Here is a 19917-nt window from a genome sequence, read left to right on the forward strand (position 1 = left end):
GAACAAGTGCTGTAGTCTTTTCCTCGGTCTGAGCTGTAGCTCGTGCCTATTAGAGAACTACAACTCCCAACACCACACAACAGCTATATTCCAGTGGGTGTTGCTGCAATGGTGGTGTCAGTGGGACATTGAATGACTTTGGCTCCATCACGAAATTAGCTAGGTTTATTAATTGTACTCATAAACCGCGAGCATGGAGGCTCTTATTCCCGTAATAAACAAGCTTCAAGATGTTTTCAACACAGTGGGGGCGGATATCATACAGCTGCCGCAGATAGCAGTTGTAGGGACTCAGGTAAAAATGACTGTGTGCATGCTAGCAAGAGAACCATGTTATACCATAATTCATGCACAGTTAAATATAACATTATTACAAGAGATATTGTAATTTTTAGAGCAATAGTTAACAGAGAAGTAAATATATTGAGGCCTTTGTCGACATATGCATGATGACTGTATGTATTCATTTGCAAAGTGTGCACTGTCTGGCAGAAATCTATTTTAATCATATTTAATCAGTGCTATTTTTAGAGCCTCATCCACAACCAAGCCCCTGTTAGCCAACACCAGGTTATTATCTGTATTAAAAACAGGTGCATTTAGGTGTTGTGGCTGTAGCCCTTGTATATTATGGGTTAAATGCAGAGAACAAATGTCACTGTGTGTGCTGTGTGCTCTGCATGTGTGACTATTAAAGAGGGTTTCATCCCTCCAATTCTATCTATTCTATATCAGGGCTATAGTGGTGTGTTCAATCTGAAGGAGAAGTTGTCATTGGTTCATTATTCATCTAACCTGTGCTGTGTGTATCTGTTTTCTGTCTACAGAGCAGTGGTAAGAGCTCGGTGCTGGAGAGCCTGGTGGGCCGGGACCTTCTTCCTCGGGGGACCGGCGTCGTCACCAGGCGGCCTCTCATCCTCCAACTGGTCCATGTAGAACCTGGAGATGCCAGGAAACATGAAGATGGCGGTAAGCCCTGAAATCCCTCTGTCAGCAGTGTCTTAGACCAAGGACCATAGTCACACATTGTCTTTTGATTTTGCTTCCAGGAACAAGCCTATTGTTTTTTTTGTGTCAAGTTTGTTTAAGTTATATCATTTGCAGGTTTTAAAGTTCTGTTTTTGTGATTGTGTTTCTTATCATTTGCAGATGCCAGAGAGTGAAAAAAAGCACTGTGCCTTTACAAAGGTGCATTGTACAGGTTTATTCCAAATAACCTGGATTAGCTTCTTAGTGCCGCCCCCTCCTTTTCTAAGCTACATTTGTATTTCCAGCTGCTTTAGTCACCAACCTAGTCACTGTAAGGTGTCCATTGCTTCCGTTAGCCTTAGTAGTTGTCTTTGGTGTTGTTATAGCTAAGAGAATTCTACGCTACAACTGTAACACATACTGTTTGATTCTCTCATAGGTAGAGAAGGTGAAGAGTGGGGCAAATTTCTGCACACAAAAAATCAGGTATGTACAATATTTAATAAGTTCTCTTTACCTTTGCTTCTATTTATGCTGTTTTTTTATTTTTATTTTTGCAGATCTTCTCAGATTTTGATGAAATCAGGCAAGAAATAGAAAATGAGACGGAGCGGATATCGGGGACTAATAAGGTGAGAAGGCTTTACATCTATACTGTTTAATAAGGAACCCGAAATGTTGGTGTCTCAACCATCAAGTACTGTTGATGGGAAACAAATGTATTACACGTGTAACCCACTCGGATACATCAAGCATGAGGTAAATGTCACTTTCACCCTGCAATAAGGAGCAGCGCCTATTGAGGGCAGTGCTGGGGCTGCAGAGGGGAATCAGTCTGCCTTTCATGGGTAGAGGAAGAGAGGGGGGGGCTATGGTGATGATTAGGGTGAATGAGTGGCAGCTGGGCTGTGAGAATGGAAGCGGTGTCTGGATGTGTGTGTGGATGGTGGATGTTCCTAAAAAGAAGCTAACCAAAGACGTTACAAAGGAGAGGAGAACGTTTCCATTATTATCTATAAACAATGTGTCTTAAAGTTAGTTCAGTTTGCATATAAGGCTCAATCATGGATGTTGAGTCCTGTACATTTAAAAAAACAAAAACAGTGATTGTTTTCAGTACAAAACAAGGCCCTTATTATATAACGGGTATCATATAACGGTAGGAAAAATAAATTGGGTTGCTCACTTTTCTGGCTCAACTTCTACAATACACAAGAGGCACACACGGGGGCTATCGTGGATACCTAAAGATGAAAATATGAATAAATAAAACCTCTCGATGCTATCATCAGATTTGACCCAAAATGGCCAAGTCTGCCAAAAAGCATTTAAAAAATCTTGTGACGTGCCCTGTGATGGAGTGCTGAGCTTTTAAACACTCGGAACACGTCGTCTCTTCCTGTCGCTCTGCAGGGCATCAGCGATGATCCCATTCATCTGAAGATATTCTCTCCTCACGTTGTCAACCTCACGCTGGTGGATCTGCCTGGCATCACTAAGGTAACGCATGCTGTACTTCCTACTCCCCGTGACAAGGCTTTAATCATCTCGTACCCCCGGGGAAATGTGTTCGACAACACTAAAACGACTACAAGATATACCAGATATAACCGCTGGTGTTCATTTCCATGCTACAGTCTGTTGATATTTAGTAACGGGGTCCTGATGCTTCCTAACCGCATGCTGCCACAGTGTGAGCAGGCTCTGATTTTGTCCTCCTCTGGTTGGACATGTCTTCATTTGAGAAATCCCCCCCGCTGTCGTTTGTGATACATCAAATTGAGATTTACTGTGTCTTTTCTTCTTAATTGGTGTTGACCCCTGTAGGTGCCCGTGGGTGATCAGCCCAATGACATCGAGGTTCAGATAAAAGATCTAATCCTGAAGCACATCTCCAACCCCAACTGCATCATCCTGGCTGTCTCTGCGGCCAACACCGACATGGCCACCTCGGAGGCTCTGAAGGTCGCCCGCGAGGTCGACCCCGACGGTAAGGGAAGCTGGAAGGGAGAAATTACTATAAGCTTTTATAAATACCTCATTTTTGGTGGGTGAATAAAACTTAATCGCTGACCTTTTACCATTTTTAATTGAGACTAAAACAGCAAATGTTAAATTAATTGTATTGTAAATGTATGTGATCTTTAATTCTCCAGTAGTGCTAGAAAGTAAATGTACTCACACACTGTACTTACTGTAAGTATAGTTGTAAGGCACTTGTACTTTACTTGATTATTTCCATTTTATAATACTTTATGCTTCTTCTCTGTTATCACTACATTAACTTCGACAAAATTAGTTATTAGTTACTTTGCAGATTCAGATTATTAATACAAAGTATAAATACTTTTGGATCCCCTATAAAAAGTCATTAAAGTTAGTTTAACCTTTACTATCTACAAGATTTAAATGATGAACACATGAATGCATCACTCGTATAATCCAGTAATATAATTTAAGAAATGTAAAAAAAAAATTCTGCATAATGAATACTTTTAGTTTTGGAAGTATCTTTTGATGCTAATACTTTTGTACTTTTACTTAAGCAAAACAATTACTGCAGGGTTTTACTTCATATTTCTACACTGTAGTATTAATGCTTTTACCTATGTTAAATATCCTGCCCCCCCTCTGCTCTCCAGGCAGGAGGACCCTGGCTGTGGTGACCAAGCTGGACCTGATGGACGCCGGCACCGACGCTATGGACGTGCTCATGGGCCGAGTCATTCCTGTGAAACTGGGACTCATTGGAGTGGTCAACAGGTCAGGAAACTACTTACTGAACACACTTTGATACAACTCACCACTCATAGCAGACACAAGGGACTGTAGGGTCATCTATAATGCTTATTTAATGCTGGATGTCAATATGTATATTTTTTGGATTGACAATGATAAAGGAATTCAGCGTGGGATGTTTCTATATTATAAAATATTTAAATCCATTGTCATTGGGTTGAGTTTAATGAATAAGTGACAATATGATGATACACATCAGGCAACTTAAGACTTGTGGCAAAGGATTGTTTGTTGACGTGTTATTGTATTTAAAAATTCAGGAGCCAGCTGGACATCAACAATAAGAAGTCTGTGGCCGACGCCATTCGAGACGAACATGCTTTCCTGCAGAAGAAATATCCGTCTCTCGCCAGCAGGAACGGAACCAAATACCTGGCCAGAACCCTCAACAGGTAAAAAGGTCCAAATATTACTAAGACAAATTGTACATGTGTATAAAGAAACAGAAACAGGTGTATAGAAACGCTGTATAACATTTCACAAGGACTAGGAAAAAATCCATTTGTCAGTTTATCGGTAAAAAAGAGAAAAATGTCCTTTCTACTTTAATTTGATTTAATTATTTAGCCTTCACATAATAGTGCATTCACATAATAATAAAAACAACATTTAAATAAAACAGAAAGTAAAACAAACAGAAGTAAAAAACACAAATAAAAACACATTAAAGAGATTTAAAAGAGCAGACAGTTTGCCCTGATCTCCTCGGGCGGTCGTTCTAAGTTATGTTGGCGTTCCCTCTGCGAAATTGTTTGTCATTCGTTTAGCTTGACCAATCACAGCTCAGAATATAATTTGACAGAGTCCCTGAAGCGTCTGCCCTCCTCCTTCCTGTCAGGTTGCTGATGCATCACATCAGAGACTGCCTCCCCGAGCTGAAGGCCCGGATCAACGTGCTGGCCTCCCAGTACCAGTCCCTGCTGAGCAGCTACGGGGAGCCGGTGGAGGACCAGAGCTCCACGCTGCTGCAGCTCATCACCAAGTTTGCTGCGGAGTACTGCAACACCATCGAGGGCACGGCCAAGTACATCGAGACGGCCGAGCTGTGAGTACCTCCGCTTGGCCACTGGGGGGCGCTGTGAATCCAGCAGAGTGGAGGGAAGCAATGTGCAAAACAACTGCATTGGTTTCATCATTTAATATGATTCAGCTTATGAGTTGAGGCACGCACAGAGGAAGAGCTGACAGGAGAGGAGGCCGTGGGGTTCACATCACAGCTTACACCCCCCTCCCCCGCTGATATTTTTCAGGTGCGGCGGAGCCAGGATTTGTTACATATTCCACGAGACTTTTGGCCGGACATTGGAGTCGGTGGATCCTCTGGGAGGACTCGGCACCATCGACATCCTGACCGCCATCAGGAACGCAACAGTGAGCATAACTGTGACTGATCATTAGTGAAGGAAGCACAGAGGAAAGCTTTACACAAGTTGCTCGAGGCAAGGCACATTTATGTATATGGCTTTCAACACAATTCAATTAGAAGTGCTTTACAAAAATGAAAACATTAAGAGCATTAAGAAATAGTGCAGCAGAATCTCATTATAGAATGGCATTTAAAAACAGTCATTAAAAAGCAAAGAGCATAAAATATACATGAAAAAAGCTAATATAGAAAAACACAGGTAAAAAATACATGAATAAAAGTTATAGTTCAATTCCTCAGATATATGGCGCATAATAAATTACTTCTCCTTTCTAGCTAACTATTGCTAACCCCCCCCCCCCCCTTCCCCAGGGCCCGCGTCCGTCCCTGTTTGTGCCGGAGATCTCCTTCGAGCTGCTGGTGAAGAAGCAGGTGAAGCGCCTGGAGGAGCCCAGCCTGCGCTGCGTGGAGCTGGTCCACGAGGAGATGCAGAGGATCATCCAGCACTGCAGCAACTACAGCACCCAGGTCAGCAGCTCTGCTCCACACACACACGCACGCACGCACACACACACACACACACACACACACACACACACACACTCACACACACTCATCATGTCTCGTCCTGCAGGAGCTGCAGAGGTTCCCGAAGCTGCACGAGGCCATAGTGGAAGTCGTCACCTCCCTCCTGAGGAAGAGGCTGCCCATCACCAACGACATGGTAGCATCACCGTCGTCTTTGTGTCAGCTGCAGAGTTTCATGAGACGCTGAATAACTCCGACTCCTCTCTTCTCTCTCAGGTTCACAACCTGGTGGCCATAGAGCTGGCCTACATCAACACCAAACACCCAGACTTTGCAGACGCCTGTGGGATCATGAACAATAACATAGAGGTGGGTACTCAACCACACCCTCCAACATACACCATCTTTTTTCTTAATGAAGAGGAGAGGAGAGGTGGAAACATGGTGTTATTTGTAGGCCTGGAGTTCTATGTCAATATTTGTAGGTATATTTAAAAAGCAATAGATGTCATTTCATCTGTTTGCATGTAAGCAAAAGAAACAAACCCAACTACAATTATAGCAAAAAAGTTGACCTTCTGCCTTTTCCGACTACGTTTCTGAAAACCTGATTTCAACTATTTTGAAAATGTTACAGACATGTTAAAAAGGTAGTCCGTAGAATTAAAGTAGCTTGTATTCATTCATTAATAAAACATTTACCAAATAAAAAAAAGTCAACAAAATATACTTTGAGAATTCATATGTTATATGGATTTAAATTCCTTCGTGCAAATTGTTTCAATTAGAACATTTCATATTATAATTTGGTTTCTACATTTCTCTAAATTCAAATTTACATTTCAGAGTTGAGATTTATTTTGAGATATGGGAAAGGTTATTTTGGATACTTAGGAAATCATAGACAAACATCAAAGGTTTAAAAATAGCAGATGGGTACACACAAATATTTTTTGGAAGGAGCAGAATAATCAGAAGAATTTTTCTTTAAGATTTAGAATGACTTAATAATAATTTGCAACATGTGCTTTTTAGGAGGAAAGGAGAAACCGGATGAGAGAGCTGCCCTCTGCAGTGCCCAGGGACAAGGTAAAAGAAACATCCTTATTTTATCATTTATTATCAGCTGGTCTAATACTTAGTTAAATGGGACTAGTGCGGTGTTAGTCACAGGATGAGGACCTGTGAGATAGTTTCCACTGAGCTATTTCATCCCACATCTCCCTCAGAGAGGCTTTCCACTGCCAGCCTCCTCTCCTCATCGCTTCTTTCCTCTCTCTCTCCTCTCCTGCTCTCTTCTTCCTGCTAGTCTGCTGGCAGGGGCCCGGCTGGCGAGCCTCCTGCGGGTGGAGCAGACATGGAGGGGGCCAAGGTGGGCCCAGCTCGCTGGTGGAGCATGGATGGATGAGCATGGGCTGCTGCTGGCATGCACTCTGCTCTGTGTGCTGCGCGCTGTGTTGCCCCCTCAGCCTGTGTGCTCTCACCACTGCTGTGTTCCTGCAGAGTGTGCTCCACCTGTCTGACAGAAATGCCTTCCTCTCCTTTTGTTTCCTCCTCTTAACCTTTAATCGCCTCCTCTGCTGCGGCCGGAGGCGTTGTGTTGTTCGTCCATCCCTTTCTCATGAACGTGATGTCTCACAAAACGCCTGCAGGGATTTTCTCTTCATTATTGACACACACATCTACCGACCTCACAACACATTTTGGGCCATAACCCAATCATTTAGATTCCAATTTCTCTCAAATGATTATTAGGTTTAACTCGAGAGCATTTAGCGACGGGAGAACACCGGCCACGAGGCCAACACAGGCCACGGGTCTCTCTTCTATATGATGCTCATTAGAGGGATGGCAATATCAGTCTACGCTTTATTCCAGACTGAAATATCTCCACAGCTATTCATTAAATAGATTGCCATGAAATGTTTCTCATTCATGGTGGCCAAGTAGGACAAAACCCACTTGCCTTGGTGAACCTCTTGCAAGACCATACATTTAGCTTTTTTTTTTTTTTTTAATTACATTTCTCAACAACTGAAGGGACTGCCATGCATTTCTTCCCTCTGGATGAATTGTAATAACTCTTAAGCCCCTTAGCTTTTTGATATACCGTCATTTACCTCTCTGATGCCTTAGCTACTCTGTATTCAATGCTAATTGGCTAACATTAGCTTGAAACGCTAAACAAAGATTGTTGATGTACCTTGGCATTACACTAGCCTTCTAGTGTTGTCGTGAGAATATGAGCATGCTAATGTTAGCATTTCTGCTCAGAGCAGCATTGTGAAGGATGATGACAACTACTGGCTGTACTCTGCTCAGTCGTGGGAGCTTATGTCGTTTGTGCCTGTTTGCCCTGTGTTTGCATTATTGCATATGAACCTGTCATTTTGCTACATACCATAATGATGGCCTGGGGGATGTCTGTTGTTCTTATGGTTTTTTTGTTTTGCTCCTCAGGCCCCGTCCGCCGGGCCCCAGGGGGAGCAGGACGGCACAGGGAACTGGAGGGGGATGCTGAAGAAAGGAGACGAAGCCCCCAGCTCCAGACCTGGAAGCCCCCTTAGAGGAGCTGTCAACCTGCTGGATGTGGTAACTAAACAACTCTATCAACATGTCTCACAATGAAAGATATTTTGCAGGTAACATTACTAAAAACACCGTCTCCCCCCACAGCCTGTGCCGGCTGCCAGGAAGCTGTCGTCACGTGAGCAGCGGGACTGTGAGGTCATCGAACGCCTCATCAAGTCTTACTTCCTCATCGTTCGCAAGAATATCCAGGACAGGTAGGCCAGCTCGCGCCTCAGAAGCCTGGGGATTGGTTTCTATTAATAACACCACCAGTGGTTAGCTGATTAAACTAGTAGGGCTGTACTCAATTCTTAACATTCAAAAGTTTATGATGGTTTTTGAAGGTAAACTTTGTGTCTGTCATAATATTTGAAGAGGTTAGCACCTTAAACAAAATACCGTAATTACAATAGGAAAAATATAAAATGTTGCCAGCTATTTCCTTTTCTTCTTATCGGTTGTAGCTTTGAAGCCATCATATGAAAAACAAGAATTGGTTCACTACCTACATGTTGCTTTGGATTCTCTTTTTATATCCTCCAACATTTATTTTTATTAGCCATTTTCTCGGAGTGTAGCCCCACACCAGAGCTACTTTTAATTGCATGTATTTTACAGCTTGTACTTAGACAGGGTCAGACCTCGCCCCCCCCCCCCCATCCATCTGGGGGAGAACACAATCAGCCGGCCTTCTTGCCTCCTGGTTGTCAACCATCTGTTGGCTCGTTTCTCCCTCGCAGTGTGCCCAAAGCAGTGATGCACTTCCTGGTGAACCATGTGAAGGACAGCCTCCAGAGCGAGCTGGTAGGCCAGCTGTATAAATTGGGCCTCCTCAACGAGCTGCTCACTGAGTCAGAGGACATGGCTCAGCGGCGCAAGGAGGCTGCCGACATGCTACAGGTAATATACACTCCCGTACCCTCCATGGTGTCAGGTGTTTGCTTTATCAGTCATTTCATTGTGTGTGTATTTACTTTGTCCACAGGCATTGCAAAAAGCCAGCCAGGTGATTGCTGAGATCAGGGAAACACATCTGTGGTGAGGAGTGAACCTGGTTTCTCCTCACCGTGTCTGAACATGAAGTTTGGATTAGCAACCATGATAATGCACTGTTCTGATCCCTGCTCAAAGTAGGTCTCCTTGGCTTACAAGCCACCTGAAAGAAATGTAAGTTAATGGTTTATTTAAAATGCTCAGTGTTGTGAAAATGCGCTGCTTCTGTTAGTTACTGCAGGATAGAGTGCAGCAAAGGTACCGTCAGTTTGCTGCCACCACTAGCATTGCAATCAGGTAACCTTTCCAGTTCTAGGTTATATAAGAAAATAAAACATTTATCTGTAACAGTTTCATATAGGAGTAGAAACCATGAAACCTCAAGTCATAATGTAATCAGCAGGATCAGTTCTCTAGATGTTAGTCCTGCACTGTTGTTCCGACACTGTACTTGTATAGAAAGCCCGTCATCCTGTCACTATTTTTCCACCTGAAGCTTTTATCTATTAATGTGTTATTTAAAAAGGATAATGTCGAGCACTGCTTGCTGCGGTAAGTCCTGTCTTATGTTTACATATCTGCCTACATGTGAAATCGATGGTGCACTGTGATTCTTTGTGTATGTTCGCAGAATAAATGGAGGTATTTAATTGCAAAGATTTAGTTTCAATTGCTTTATTCAACTGACAAGTGTGGGGATTGGCAAGTAAATATATCCACTAGTTAACAATGTTAAGCTCAAAAGCACACATTCTTTGTTTAAGCGTACATCATTGTCACCAAAGTGAACACTGCGGCTTATTTTCCGACGCTTCCTTGGAGAGCTGCTGGTGTTCGCGTCTACCTCAGCCGGCCCTTGCCCCCCTTTCCTCTTCCTTTGGCGCTGTGGAATCAAACGATCAGTCAGTTGTACAACTCAAGAACTACGGTGGCCTTCAGGTAACATTACATCTAGAGCCAGTGGGTGTTTCTCAATGTCGAGGACGCTTCCTTGGTAGGACATGTCTTCCGAGGCAAGAATCCTTACTGGCCTCGGAAAACGAGGAATGGTGGAACAGGCTAGGTGTGCAGGTGTGCGAGGCCCCGCCTTAAATGGAGTGCGATTTCCGCCAAAGATTTGGAAATTGGTCCGTGCGCAAAGCATTGTGGGGATTTTAAGACCGGAGGATACACATGTGCAGCCTCGAAATTTCTCGCTACGAAGGACGCCGGGTTTGTTAGAATTCCAAGAAGCCTAGACATTGGAACAGTCCTTCGGCGGGACTCGATGACGTAGCATCCTTGAAATAGTGGCCCTGGAGCATCCTTCCTTGACATTGAGAAACACCTAGAGTATCGTTTGGCTGACGAACACAGTAGACCCGCTGCATTTGTATATCATTATCCCAGGGGGAAATGTAAACATTGTATTACGATATTCAATTTCGCTTCGGCCAACGTAACCCTCTAAATACACACTGGCCCTGAAACAGAAACATAACGAGGGGAGGACAGACGGGAAAGCATCATGCCATTAGAAAAGGGCAGAACACTAGTTTCACTCAACAGCACTTACCTTTGTTATGATATTGTGTAACTTCCCAAGCCACCTTTAACCTACCAGATATTAGCCTCGGAAGCAGGAAGTTGACTTTTTTTTACCTGATTGACATGCATAACGGAGCATTTGATAATGTTGTACCAATCCGTTTAAAAGAGTTCAGTATGGTAAACTTTATGAAAGATTGCTTTCTACTTGGTCCTTTCCAGGGGAGACCATGACTTTTTCAAATATACTGTTGCTTTTTTTTTAACATGCTTTGGTAGGAATGTTTTCCTTTTCTAACACGCTCTAACATTTTGATGACTTTGTTATGGCATACAGCATAAAACAAGTAAAACTCACAATTTAAATGATACTTGTTAACAGCCATAGAAAATGTGAGAAAACTGCGTCACATGTTCCCACTTTACATCAAGTAGGATGATGTGAGGTTAAAAGGCCTTGGTTTGCAAGAGATTATGTAACACATTATACATCTCAACATTACCCAAGGCTCTTTAAATTAAGACAAAACAACTACTCTATCAGTAGATACTGTCAGCACTGGTATGAGCTGAGAGTATGGTCTCTTCTACTTACCTCTGACTGTCCTGGACGCGACGCTGGAGCAGATTGACCTGTGGGGGGGGGGGGGGCAAACATGGAGGACTGGCTCAGCAAAAGGAGCTACAGCAGAAACATTCGGCACCAGCTGAGCCAAAGAGCGGACCCTGAGACCCTGAAGAAGAGCTCAGCTGGGCAAGAGAAGTTCCACTGACTCACCTCTAGTCTGCCCAGATCAGCTGATCATTTTTAAACTGCCTGTCTGAAGTAAAACGAATATCTGACTTCTCCCACGGTACTCAACAACCACATTGCGGTTCGTCGTCAACACAGACTTTTACTTTCACCTTCTTTGTGACTGAGTTGTTCTCCCCTGTCCGATGCTTGGTGTGTGTGTGTGGCCCTTCAACACACGGGCAGCAAGACTACACACATCCGAGAGGCTCACACTACTCATTATCAGTTACTCACAACTTCTGCTGCTCATTGATTCTGGTCTGGAATACATTGATCTGGAAGTCAAGCCACATTCATTTTAGATCGCTGGCCTCAGGACAGCCCTGCACTGAAGAGCAGCGATACATACCAGCGTCCCTATTCTGAGGCTTGTCCAGGGCCGAAGGCTGTTTGCTATTCATTTGTAATGTTTGTCATTAGCATTTTATCCGCATGCTCTACTTTCACATAGTACACAAATCAGTTTGAGTAGTGAGTATATTTTTGGTAGATGGTACATTTTAAAAAGGTGATTGATTTAATTTAAATCATTTACAACCTAAAATCTGCCTATTTATAAAGCAAAAACACTAACTTTTGTGAATTGTATTAATAATCCTTAAAACATATTGAATAACTTTCCCAACCAGATTTCACTTCACATAAACATCGTTGCTTTAAAAGTAGCTTTTCCCTGCAGTGTTCACATGAACAACCTGAGCCAAAGTACTTACGTCATATTTCTGTTTCTTCAGTTTCTCGCTGAGGTCAAACTTCTCTGACTCCAGAGTCAACAGCCACTGCCACATCTCGTTGGCCTTCTCCCTTTAGACCAAACAATACATGCATTCAGTCACAGAAAACTAAAGGCCAACGTCAAAACTCTTAGCCTATAAAGGTATGGATAATAACTTCAAATAAAACACAGCATCCTTACTTGACTTTCTCGTCGTTGAGATGGTCGATGGAGAGAGGCTTCCTCCTGTCTGCCAGGATCTTCTTCTTCTTCTCTCTCTCCGTCTGCTTTTTCGCTCCCTTCTTTCCATCCTGTGGGGGAGGAGAATTGATCAAATGACAGAATACAAGAAGATAATATGGAAGAAGCCATCGGATCATATTTATGATCTAGGTAACAGTCATTTATTCTACCAATGGTTGTCTACATGTAATCTCTTTTGAGAAACAGCTTCCTGTGTACTTGTACGTGATGACTGACCCTCTGTTGGACACCAGCATACTGATGAGTCATGTTGGTCAGAGCCTTCTTCTTCTTGGCGTCCCCATCATGCTTCTTACGCGCGTCTTCCAGTTCCTTCCTCTCCTTTTCGTCCTGTTGGACAGACATACATAAAACAAACATAAATAATGCATTTAATGTATAAGTTGAATAGAGTATCGTCCAGGGATACAGCCGATGGCTCTTAATCTTTCATCCCTGGGCAGGTGAACAAAAGTACCGTACTTTTCGGACTATAAAGCGCACCTGCATATAAGCCGCAGCAGCTAAATTGTCCGTCTGTCTTGCTCTCGTTCTGTCTCTCGGTTCCACTTTTACTTTGGCGCGCTACCTGTCTCACTCTTTTCCGGCCTCCAGCTCTTCCTGCTGGAGCCCGCCGCTTAAAGGTGGCGGGCGCGGACCGGTCATAGAGCCCATAGAGTTAAAGGTGGTTAATTTTACCTGTAAAATCCATAGATTTAGGAGGTTCCCTAGTGGCCGTTAGCTGTACAAACAAAATGGGGGGGAAAGTCGCGGCTTATAGTCCGAAAAGTACGGTAATAACATTAAATAGACACGGGGTGCGTATGGTATTTACAGAACAGTTGTGGTTCTCTAAGTACATTTTCAGAGTTTAGTTTTTGTTGAACCACCTTTATAGCATCATACAAAGTATACAAATCTGGAGAAGTTTTATTATTGAGTGAATTTCAATGTTGTATTGCTTTACTTGAAAAGGCATTATGATAACAGTGACATTAAATGTAGCATCAAGCCAAAACAAGGAGCCATGGCGATCAGTAGTGTGGCCGGCAGCTGATGAGCGGTTACCATAACTTTGGTCATTTGATTTATTTCTATTCTTTGAGCGCCCCAAAGCAAACACTTCGAGTTGATCAACATCTGTGTTTGAGCTGAAGCTGCACACGGCTATTGTGCAACTCCTTATCAGTCAACTAGATATACTGAAAGCACCGGGGCCAGTGTGTTTATCTGTCAAAGCACAAATGAAACAGATAGAGAAAACATCAAGAGTATCTGCGCTCTGTTGTGTACACACACACACACACACACACACACACACACACACACACACACACACACACACACACACACACACACACACACACACACACACACACACACACACACACACACACACACACACACACACACACACACACACACACGTTGGGTAATGTTCTGAAATCAAAAGTGATTAGAGGGGACTCACAGCAATACGAATCTGCCTGTCCTTCTCCTGCTCGTCCCGGACCCTCTTCTGCTCAGCCCTCTCTGTGCGACGCTTCTCCTACACACACACACACACACACACACACACACACACACACACACACAGAGTTATTGTTTGCCGGGTGCTGCATCACTCCAGTGATCGTCACGCTCTCCTGGGAGACTTACGATCCTGTTGACGAGAGCGAGGAGCTCGGCCTCGTCGTTCTTCCTCTGGATGAAGTGGGCCTCGATCAGAGACTGCAGCTCCGTCAGATCCTTCTCAAGACGCTTCCGGTGGATGTCCTGCACACACACACACAGCTTGTATTGCATACTATCGAGGACCTCGAGTGACTGCATTACAAATAAGGGTAAGTCCTAGAGCTCTTATAATCTAGAGGCAAAATGATTAGAGCCAAATATCTAGATTCCAGACAAACTCAAATGAGACCTATTTGTAGAAACATAGACAGACAATAACAATCAGACACGTCTCTACAATAACAATCATTTTATGTCAATTAAAATGGAGTCATCATTTACATCAAAGTCGACTTTGTCTCCTCCCTCTGGGATCTTGGGCACAGTCAACACTGGAGCCACTAACCTACAATGTCAGGGTTAGAAACAGATATTTAGATGACGGGTTCATCCATCATTTCTTCATGAATTTTAGATAAAAAATTCACAAACCAAGACTTACTTAGGTTTGGGTTTGGATTCATCTATTGTTAAAAAAGGAGAATCACAGTTACCAAAAGAAAAACAAACTAATGTTTTGATGGTGATATTTAACAAGCATCTGAGTTACAGTACCTTCATCTGCAGCTGGAGCCTCTACAGGAAGGACAAAAGGACATGTTAGTGCGTCGGCTGCAGAGGACTAATACATGTGGTTTGTTTGAAAACACTATTCCACTCCGGTTAGACCTCTACTTTTGAAATGAAAAACTTCTTCAAGTCTAAAGAATATCTCTTTGCTTTGTCATTCTGGGTGGATTTTAGTGCTCTCGGGGTTTCAAGGCATGAAAGCTTTGTGTACTTTTGCACAAAGGAGGCATTTCTTTGGAAAAGTACATTAACAGAATAAGTATTGGGCATGAGGAATAATAATAATACACTTCTTATGGATTTATCCGTAGCAGGAATTGAAAGAGATTGAAACTTTTCCCATGAACACCTCGGCACTAAGGTTGTCTTGCCCGACTAAAGCACTTGGTGGACGCACACCGTGATGTTCAGTCACACTAACATGCAGCTGTAACGGCGGCAGGGTGCTGTACCTTCTTCTGAAGGCTCTTTGGGAGGAACACGTTGTGAGAAGAAAGAAGCGAAGTGTTATAAACATCGAATACGTTTATAACACAAGAGGGACAACACACACTGAAGGTATAGAATATAAGGTGTGCCAGACAAGACATGTTTTATATGTATTCACTGGAGCTGGAGGCAGGGTGCTGTACCTTCTTCTGCAGGCTCTTTGGGAGGAACACGTCGTGAGAAGAAAGAAGCGAGAAAAAGAGAAAAAGTTCATTAGTTCATGACAAACAACTACAAGAGGGACACAACACACTGAAGGTAAAGAACATAAGGTGTGCCATACAAGACGTGTTTTAAATGTTTTATTGTGTTGCACAGGAGCCTGGGACCTAACATTTTCATCGTCATAACAACACTATGCCTGTACACTGTTGGAGCAGGAGAGAGAGGGCTTTACCTTCTTCTGCAGGCTCTTTGTGAAGGAAATCAGTTGCACGTGTAATAAAAGCAAGAAAAAGAGAAACCTTTATTAGTAAATGTTCACGACAAAGATGTGACCATTGAAAGATGGATATGGTATATTAGAAAATAAAACGTCATTTCCTTCTGCTGTAGGAAGTTAGTGAAAATATGATTAGATGTTTACAGTGCACATTATATAGATAACATTTCTGTCAATTATATAATTAGAAATATGAGAGGTACACTACTTGGCTTAAGAAAAAATAACAAGGTGTTAAAACGTTTTAGAAAATCCCATTAAATTAAATATGCTAAAATGGGGTTTTTGGGCTGGGTTTTACTTGCATGCAAACGGTACATAAGTACTAAGTGGATGTCAAATTCTTTACAAAAGTATTCAGTGATTAGAAAAGACTGAAGACACAGAAGCTAATGTTGAAACAGGGAAATGAACGGTTTAGGATTAAATGAGGTAGAAAGAGAGTCGGTAATGCATTGAGCATTCGACAAGAGTCTGTTCAAATGATGAAAGGGTATGTAATGCATGTCAGACTCATGACGGCACAATCACTACACAAACAACTATTGTTATACTATACAAACAGACAGCATGGTGCATATTCATATTTAAAGAGGACAATTACCTTCTACTTCAGGTGCAGCTTCTTCTACTTCAACTTCCACAACTATGTCACAACAAGTAATAAAGCCAAGTTATGCTATTCTTGGAAACACAACATGACACAAACAACAATATGCCAGAGGTGTGTACTTTTAAATGAAAGATGTACTGACAGAAGTAAGTCATGCAAACCGTCTCTTGTTGTATTCATGACTGAGAGAACAAAGTATGGATTGATGGGTCGATGGTCAGACTCTGAGCTTTGTGATATCGTCTCTTGGGAAGAACTGAATCTATTGCTGGTGTCTGACTGAGCTAAACTGATCTGGGATCAGATGATGAGCCTGTGAGCTGTAACAGGAATCATCTAATCCACATTTCCAATTATATTTATCAAACACTACACAGCGGTGGAACAGTTAAAGTGGTCCTTTCTCAAGTTTAAGTGGCAATTCAGAACTAATGAAAATCCTACTTTAGTAAAAGCCCACAAGTGGAGTAAATACTCCTTCTGAAATGTAGGGCTAAAGGTATTATATTATATTATATTCAGACACACAACTAAAGGAGATAATGTACTGTCCAGCACTTATGCTAAATCGCTTTTTCCCAAGAAATGTCACGATGCTTCTTTGACCAAATTCTGGCATACGTTAAATATCTTGAATGCAATCCTATGCACATTATACACGATTACATCAGAGCGAGCCAAGACTTCACAGCGACTTCAGAAAACTTTCCATGCAACTTTTGTCAGATCACAATTTGAAGGATTTATGAATCAAACAATGCAGTCGTACAAAGTGGAGATGATTCAGTTAATAAGTTGCCGTTTCACAGGAAGCTGACAGAACGGTGTTAACAAATGAAGCGTCGGGATCAAACAGAAAACACAGTATTCCACTCGTCTCCCATCAAAAAGCAAAACACAGACGTCTCCCGCACAGCATGCACACAGCAGACGGTAAACAAGGCGCACACACGAAGCTGTACCTTCCTCCTGCTGGGCTTCTTCCTCTGAGCAGACATAATCAGGTCAGCGACGTGTAAAGCTTGGAAGTGACATTGTGCTTTCAAAACCCACTGAATGCTCCCAGAGGCGTACTTACCTTCCTCCCTGCAAAAGAAAAGAGATGTTGATGTGAAATTCTACAGCCATCGGCCGCTCAGGTCTGTGAGTAGATTTGACTTAAAGCACGAGACGCTACTTAAATGCAATGGATGTAACTCACGGCATCTCCTCCACGACTTCTTCTTCTTCTCCGGACATCTTCAACTCCAATGACCTGCATCAACGAGGAAAAGCAAACTAAGAATCAACACTTTGACATACAGAAAAGATGAAGTCCTTGTTTTGAGATAGTCAAATAAGTTTTATAAATGACTCACACATAATATAATTAGTCTGGTTATGTTTATTTTTTAATGTTCTTCTTGCCATGTTTTGTATCTTCTTGATATATCCCCTTGTCTTATCGACTGCGGTGTTTTTACAACCCCTGAGATTCCTTTCCCTCGGACAGATGGTTTCTCTCTCTTCTTTTATTCTCCTCTCTCACCTTTGTGCAAACAACTAAACCAACACCTCGGCTACATGTTGAAAGATTGGAGCAATTGTAGAGTTGAAAATGATTCAACCATGGGCACTGAGAGCAGAGGCTTTGAACAGCTCCAGGCTAATCCTCAGCCATTTCCTGTTGGCCGCGCTGGAGTCTGAGCAGCGCTGAAACCACCCGGACCGAGCGCCTCTGAAGCTGAACATTTCATACTGGCTCAGATATGTTCCCTCCTAAACAATGTTCCAGGTGCTCAAAAGGCTCTGGAGTGGTGGTTTTCACTTTCCTGCTGTGTGTCATATAGGTCTGTGTGCATGTAAATGGTCTGCAAAGGCTACAGTCCCAAAGTTCCCCCAGAGAACTCCACACACACTCTGCCTGAATCCGAAACGCCTCCATTGGACTCAGTTGTTCCCTTGTGTAACTTAATGACATCACTATATAATGCTTCCGCTTCTATTGGCTACGATCCAACACATTGTACGTGCTAGGCTAAGGCGGGACATCTTTAAATGGTTGACCAATCCCAACAGAGCCGGCCAGCTAACCAATCAGAGCAGACTGGGCTCTGGTTTCAGACAGAGGGTGAAAAGGTGCTGCAGCACAGGCAGAATGAGACAAAGAGCTTTTTGAACATTAAAGGTGGGGTAGGTAAGTTTCAGAAACCGGCTCGAGATACACTTTTTGTTATATTCCATGGAATGCTCTTAACATCCCGATAGCAATGAATATCTGAAGTGCTTTGACAAAAAATCCATTAAAAAAAAATGTCATCTGTAGAAGCCGTAGTACTGTAAAAAGTACATCCAATCCGTTTAGCCGGGCCGGCTAAACGGATTGGCTGGCCTACCTGCCCGTCAGCCTCCCATCGGGGCACAAACTTATCTCGTGCCCTCATTGGTCATGTGCGCGTTCGTGTGTGTTGGAGGAGGGGCTCTGTGAGGAAGTGGCAGATTTTCTCCGGTTGTGTATTTTCAAATTCTAGCGATCTCGAGCCGGTTTCTCAAACTTACCTACCCCACCTTTAAAGCATGGAGAGGCACAACATACTAATATGAACTTGGAAATGCCCAAAATGTGTCCTCTTTAAAGCAGATTTTAACAACTCAAAGGTCGTTTCACCAATTTGACATAAAGATCAGATTACTTGGCGAGTCGACCTCCAAACAGAATGTCTGTTTCAAGGTTACAGGGATGGATTCAACTGGCATCTTAAAAGTCCCCTATATAGAAATATATCAGTTACATGTCAGCCTTGGACAGCAACCCTACGATTGTTTCCACGTGTTTAGGAATAACGAGATCATAAAAACCGCTGTCAGAAGGCTGAGGGAGATCTATTTTTAAGAATTAATATATGTGCGTTTGAACAGGTGTGGAGCTTCTCCTCCAGACAATGAGTTTGGCTCACCTCTCCATACTCGCAGCAAACCAATGTGCTCATTCAGACGGGCTATTTATGTCGCCGCGGTTAGGTCAGCTGCATGGGGAACATTTTTAACAATGCTTCTCAGGAGGGTGACTTTACTTAAAAACACATTAAGTATTGAGTTTAATTATTTGAAATACATGTTGAATGGGTGCGATGTAGAAAGTTCCACACTCCCTCCTCCTGCCTGGCTACAGTCCCATTCTTTCTTTCCAAGTCCTTTCAAAGGGCCAGCTGCACATACAGCCTCTGCATGCCATATCTTCACCTGTGCTGTATATGGTTACCGCCCAAAGTCATGCTTCCGTTTAAAATCTGCCAACATATCCAACATCATGGTGCTGTGTGGCTGTTCCTTGCGTCTTCACATTGAGCAGTTGACCTCACAAAAGGATCAGGAAAGAGACATTCGAAGAGAAGAAAGTGAAGAATACCATCTGGTTAAAGAAAGGCACCGACTGGAAACCCAGAAAGAATGCACAGTGTACGAGGGTTGTCATGGCAGAGGTATTAAACGTGTATTTGCTTTAATGCGTGCGGTCAGTCCCCGTCTGGGTAGAAAATACCACAGCGGCAGGAATGCTGCGGGTGCTGGTTTCAGCATTAAG

At 42.9% G+C, this 19917-nt stretch overlaps 2 protein-coding genes across 3 annotated transcripts; one reads left to right on the top strand and one right to left on the bottom strand.

The window, feature by feature from the left end:
* The first annotated feature begins 104 nt into the window (after positions 1 to 104).
* On the top strand, positions 105 to 9883 carry LOC117439023 (dynamin-1-like protein). Of its 2 annotated transcripts, XM_034074705.1 has the most exons (19): positions 105 to 295; positions 828 to 969; positions 1409 to 1455; positions 1530 to 1601; positions 2383 to 2469; positions 2797 to 2959; positions 3612 to 3732; positions 4029 to 4160; positions 4607 to 4813; positions 5019 to 5139; positions 5507 to 5662; positions 5769 to 5858; positions 5939 to 6031; positions 6698 to 6751; positions 6972 to 7034; positions 8123 to 8254; positions 8339 to 8448; positions 8974 to 9133; positions 9219 to 9883. In XM_034074705.1, the coding sequence occupies exons 1-19, from the start codon at positions 194 to 196 to the stop codon at positions 9273 to 9275; spliced, it is 2109 nt and encodes a 702-aa protein (XP_033930596.1). In that variant the 5' UTR covers positions 105 to 193; the 3' UTR covers positions 9276 to 9883. The 2 variants fall into 2 exon arrangements, with proteins under 2 accessions (XP_033930596.1, XP_033930597.1); XM_034074706.1 differs by lacking the exon at positions 6972 to 7034.
* Positions 9884 to 9885: 2 nt separating this feature from the next.
* tnnt2e (troponin T2e, cardiac) lies at positions 9886 to 19299 on the bottom strand. The gene is made up of 18 exons (XM_071201787.1): positions 19292 to 19299; positions 17557 to 17610; positions 17434 to 17441; positions 17318 to 17341; positions 16347 to 16388; positions 15698 to 15712; positions 15444 to 15458; positions 15264 to 15278; positions 14797 to 14817; positions 14684 to 14705; positions 14524 to 14587; positions 14167 to 14283; positions 13979 to 14056; positions 12745 to 12858; positions 12466 to 12575; positions 12263 to 12353; positions 11349 to 11386; positions 9886 to 10109 (listed from the first exon to the last, which is right to left on the bottom strand). Exons 1-18 carry the CDS (start codon positions 19297 to 19299, stop codon positions 10067 to 10069), a joined length of 879 nt encoding a protein of 292 aa, XP_071057888.1. The 3' UTR covers positions 9886 to 10066.
* Positions 19300 to 19917: the final 618 nt, after the last annotated feature.

The sequence above is a fragment of the Pseudochaenichthys georgianus genome, chromosome 23 (assembly GCF_902827115.2).
Source record: "Pseudochaenichthys georgianus chromosome 23, fPseGeo1.2, whole genome shotgun sequence".
Classification (NCBI taxonomy): domain Eukaryota; kingdom Metazoa; phylum Chordata; class Actinopteri; order Perciformes; family Channichthyidae; genus Pseudochaenichthys; species Pseudochaenichthys georgianus.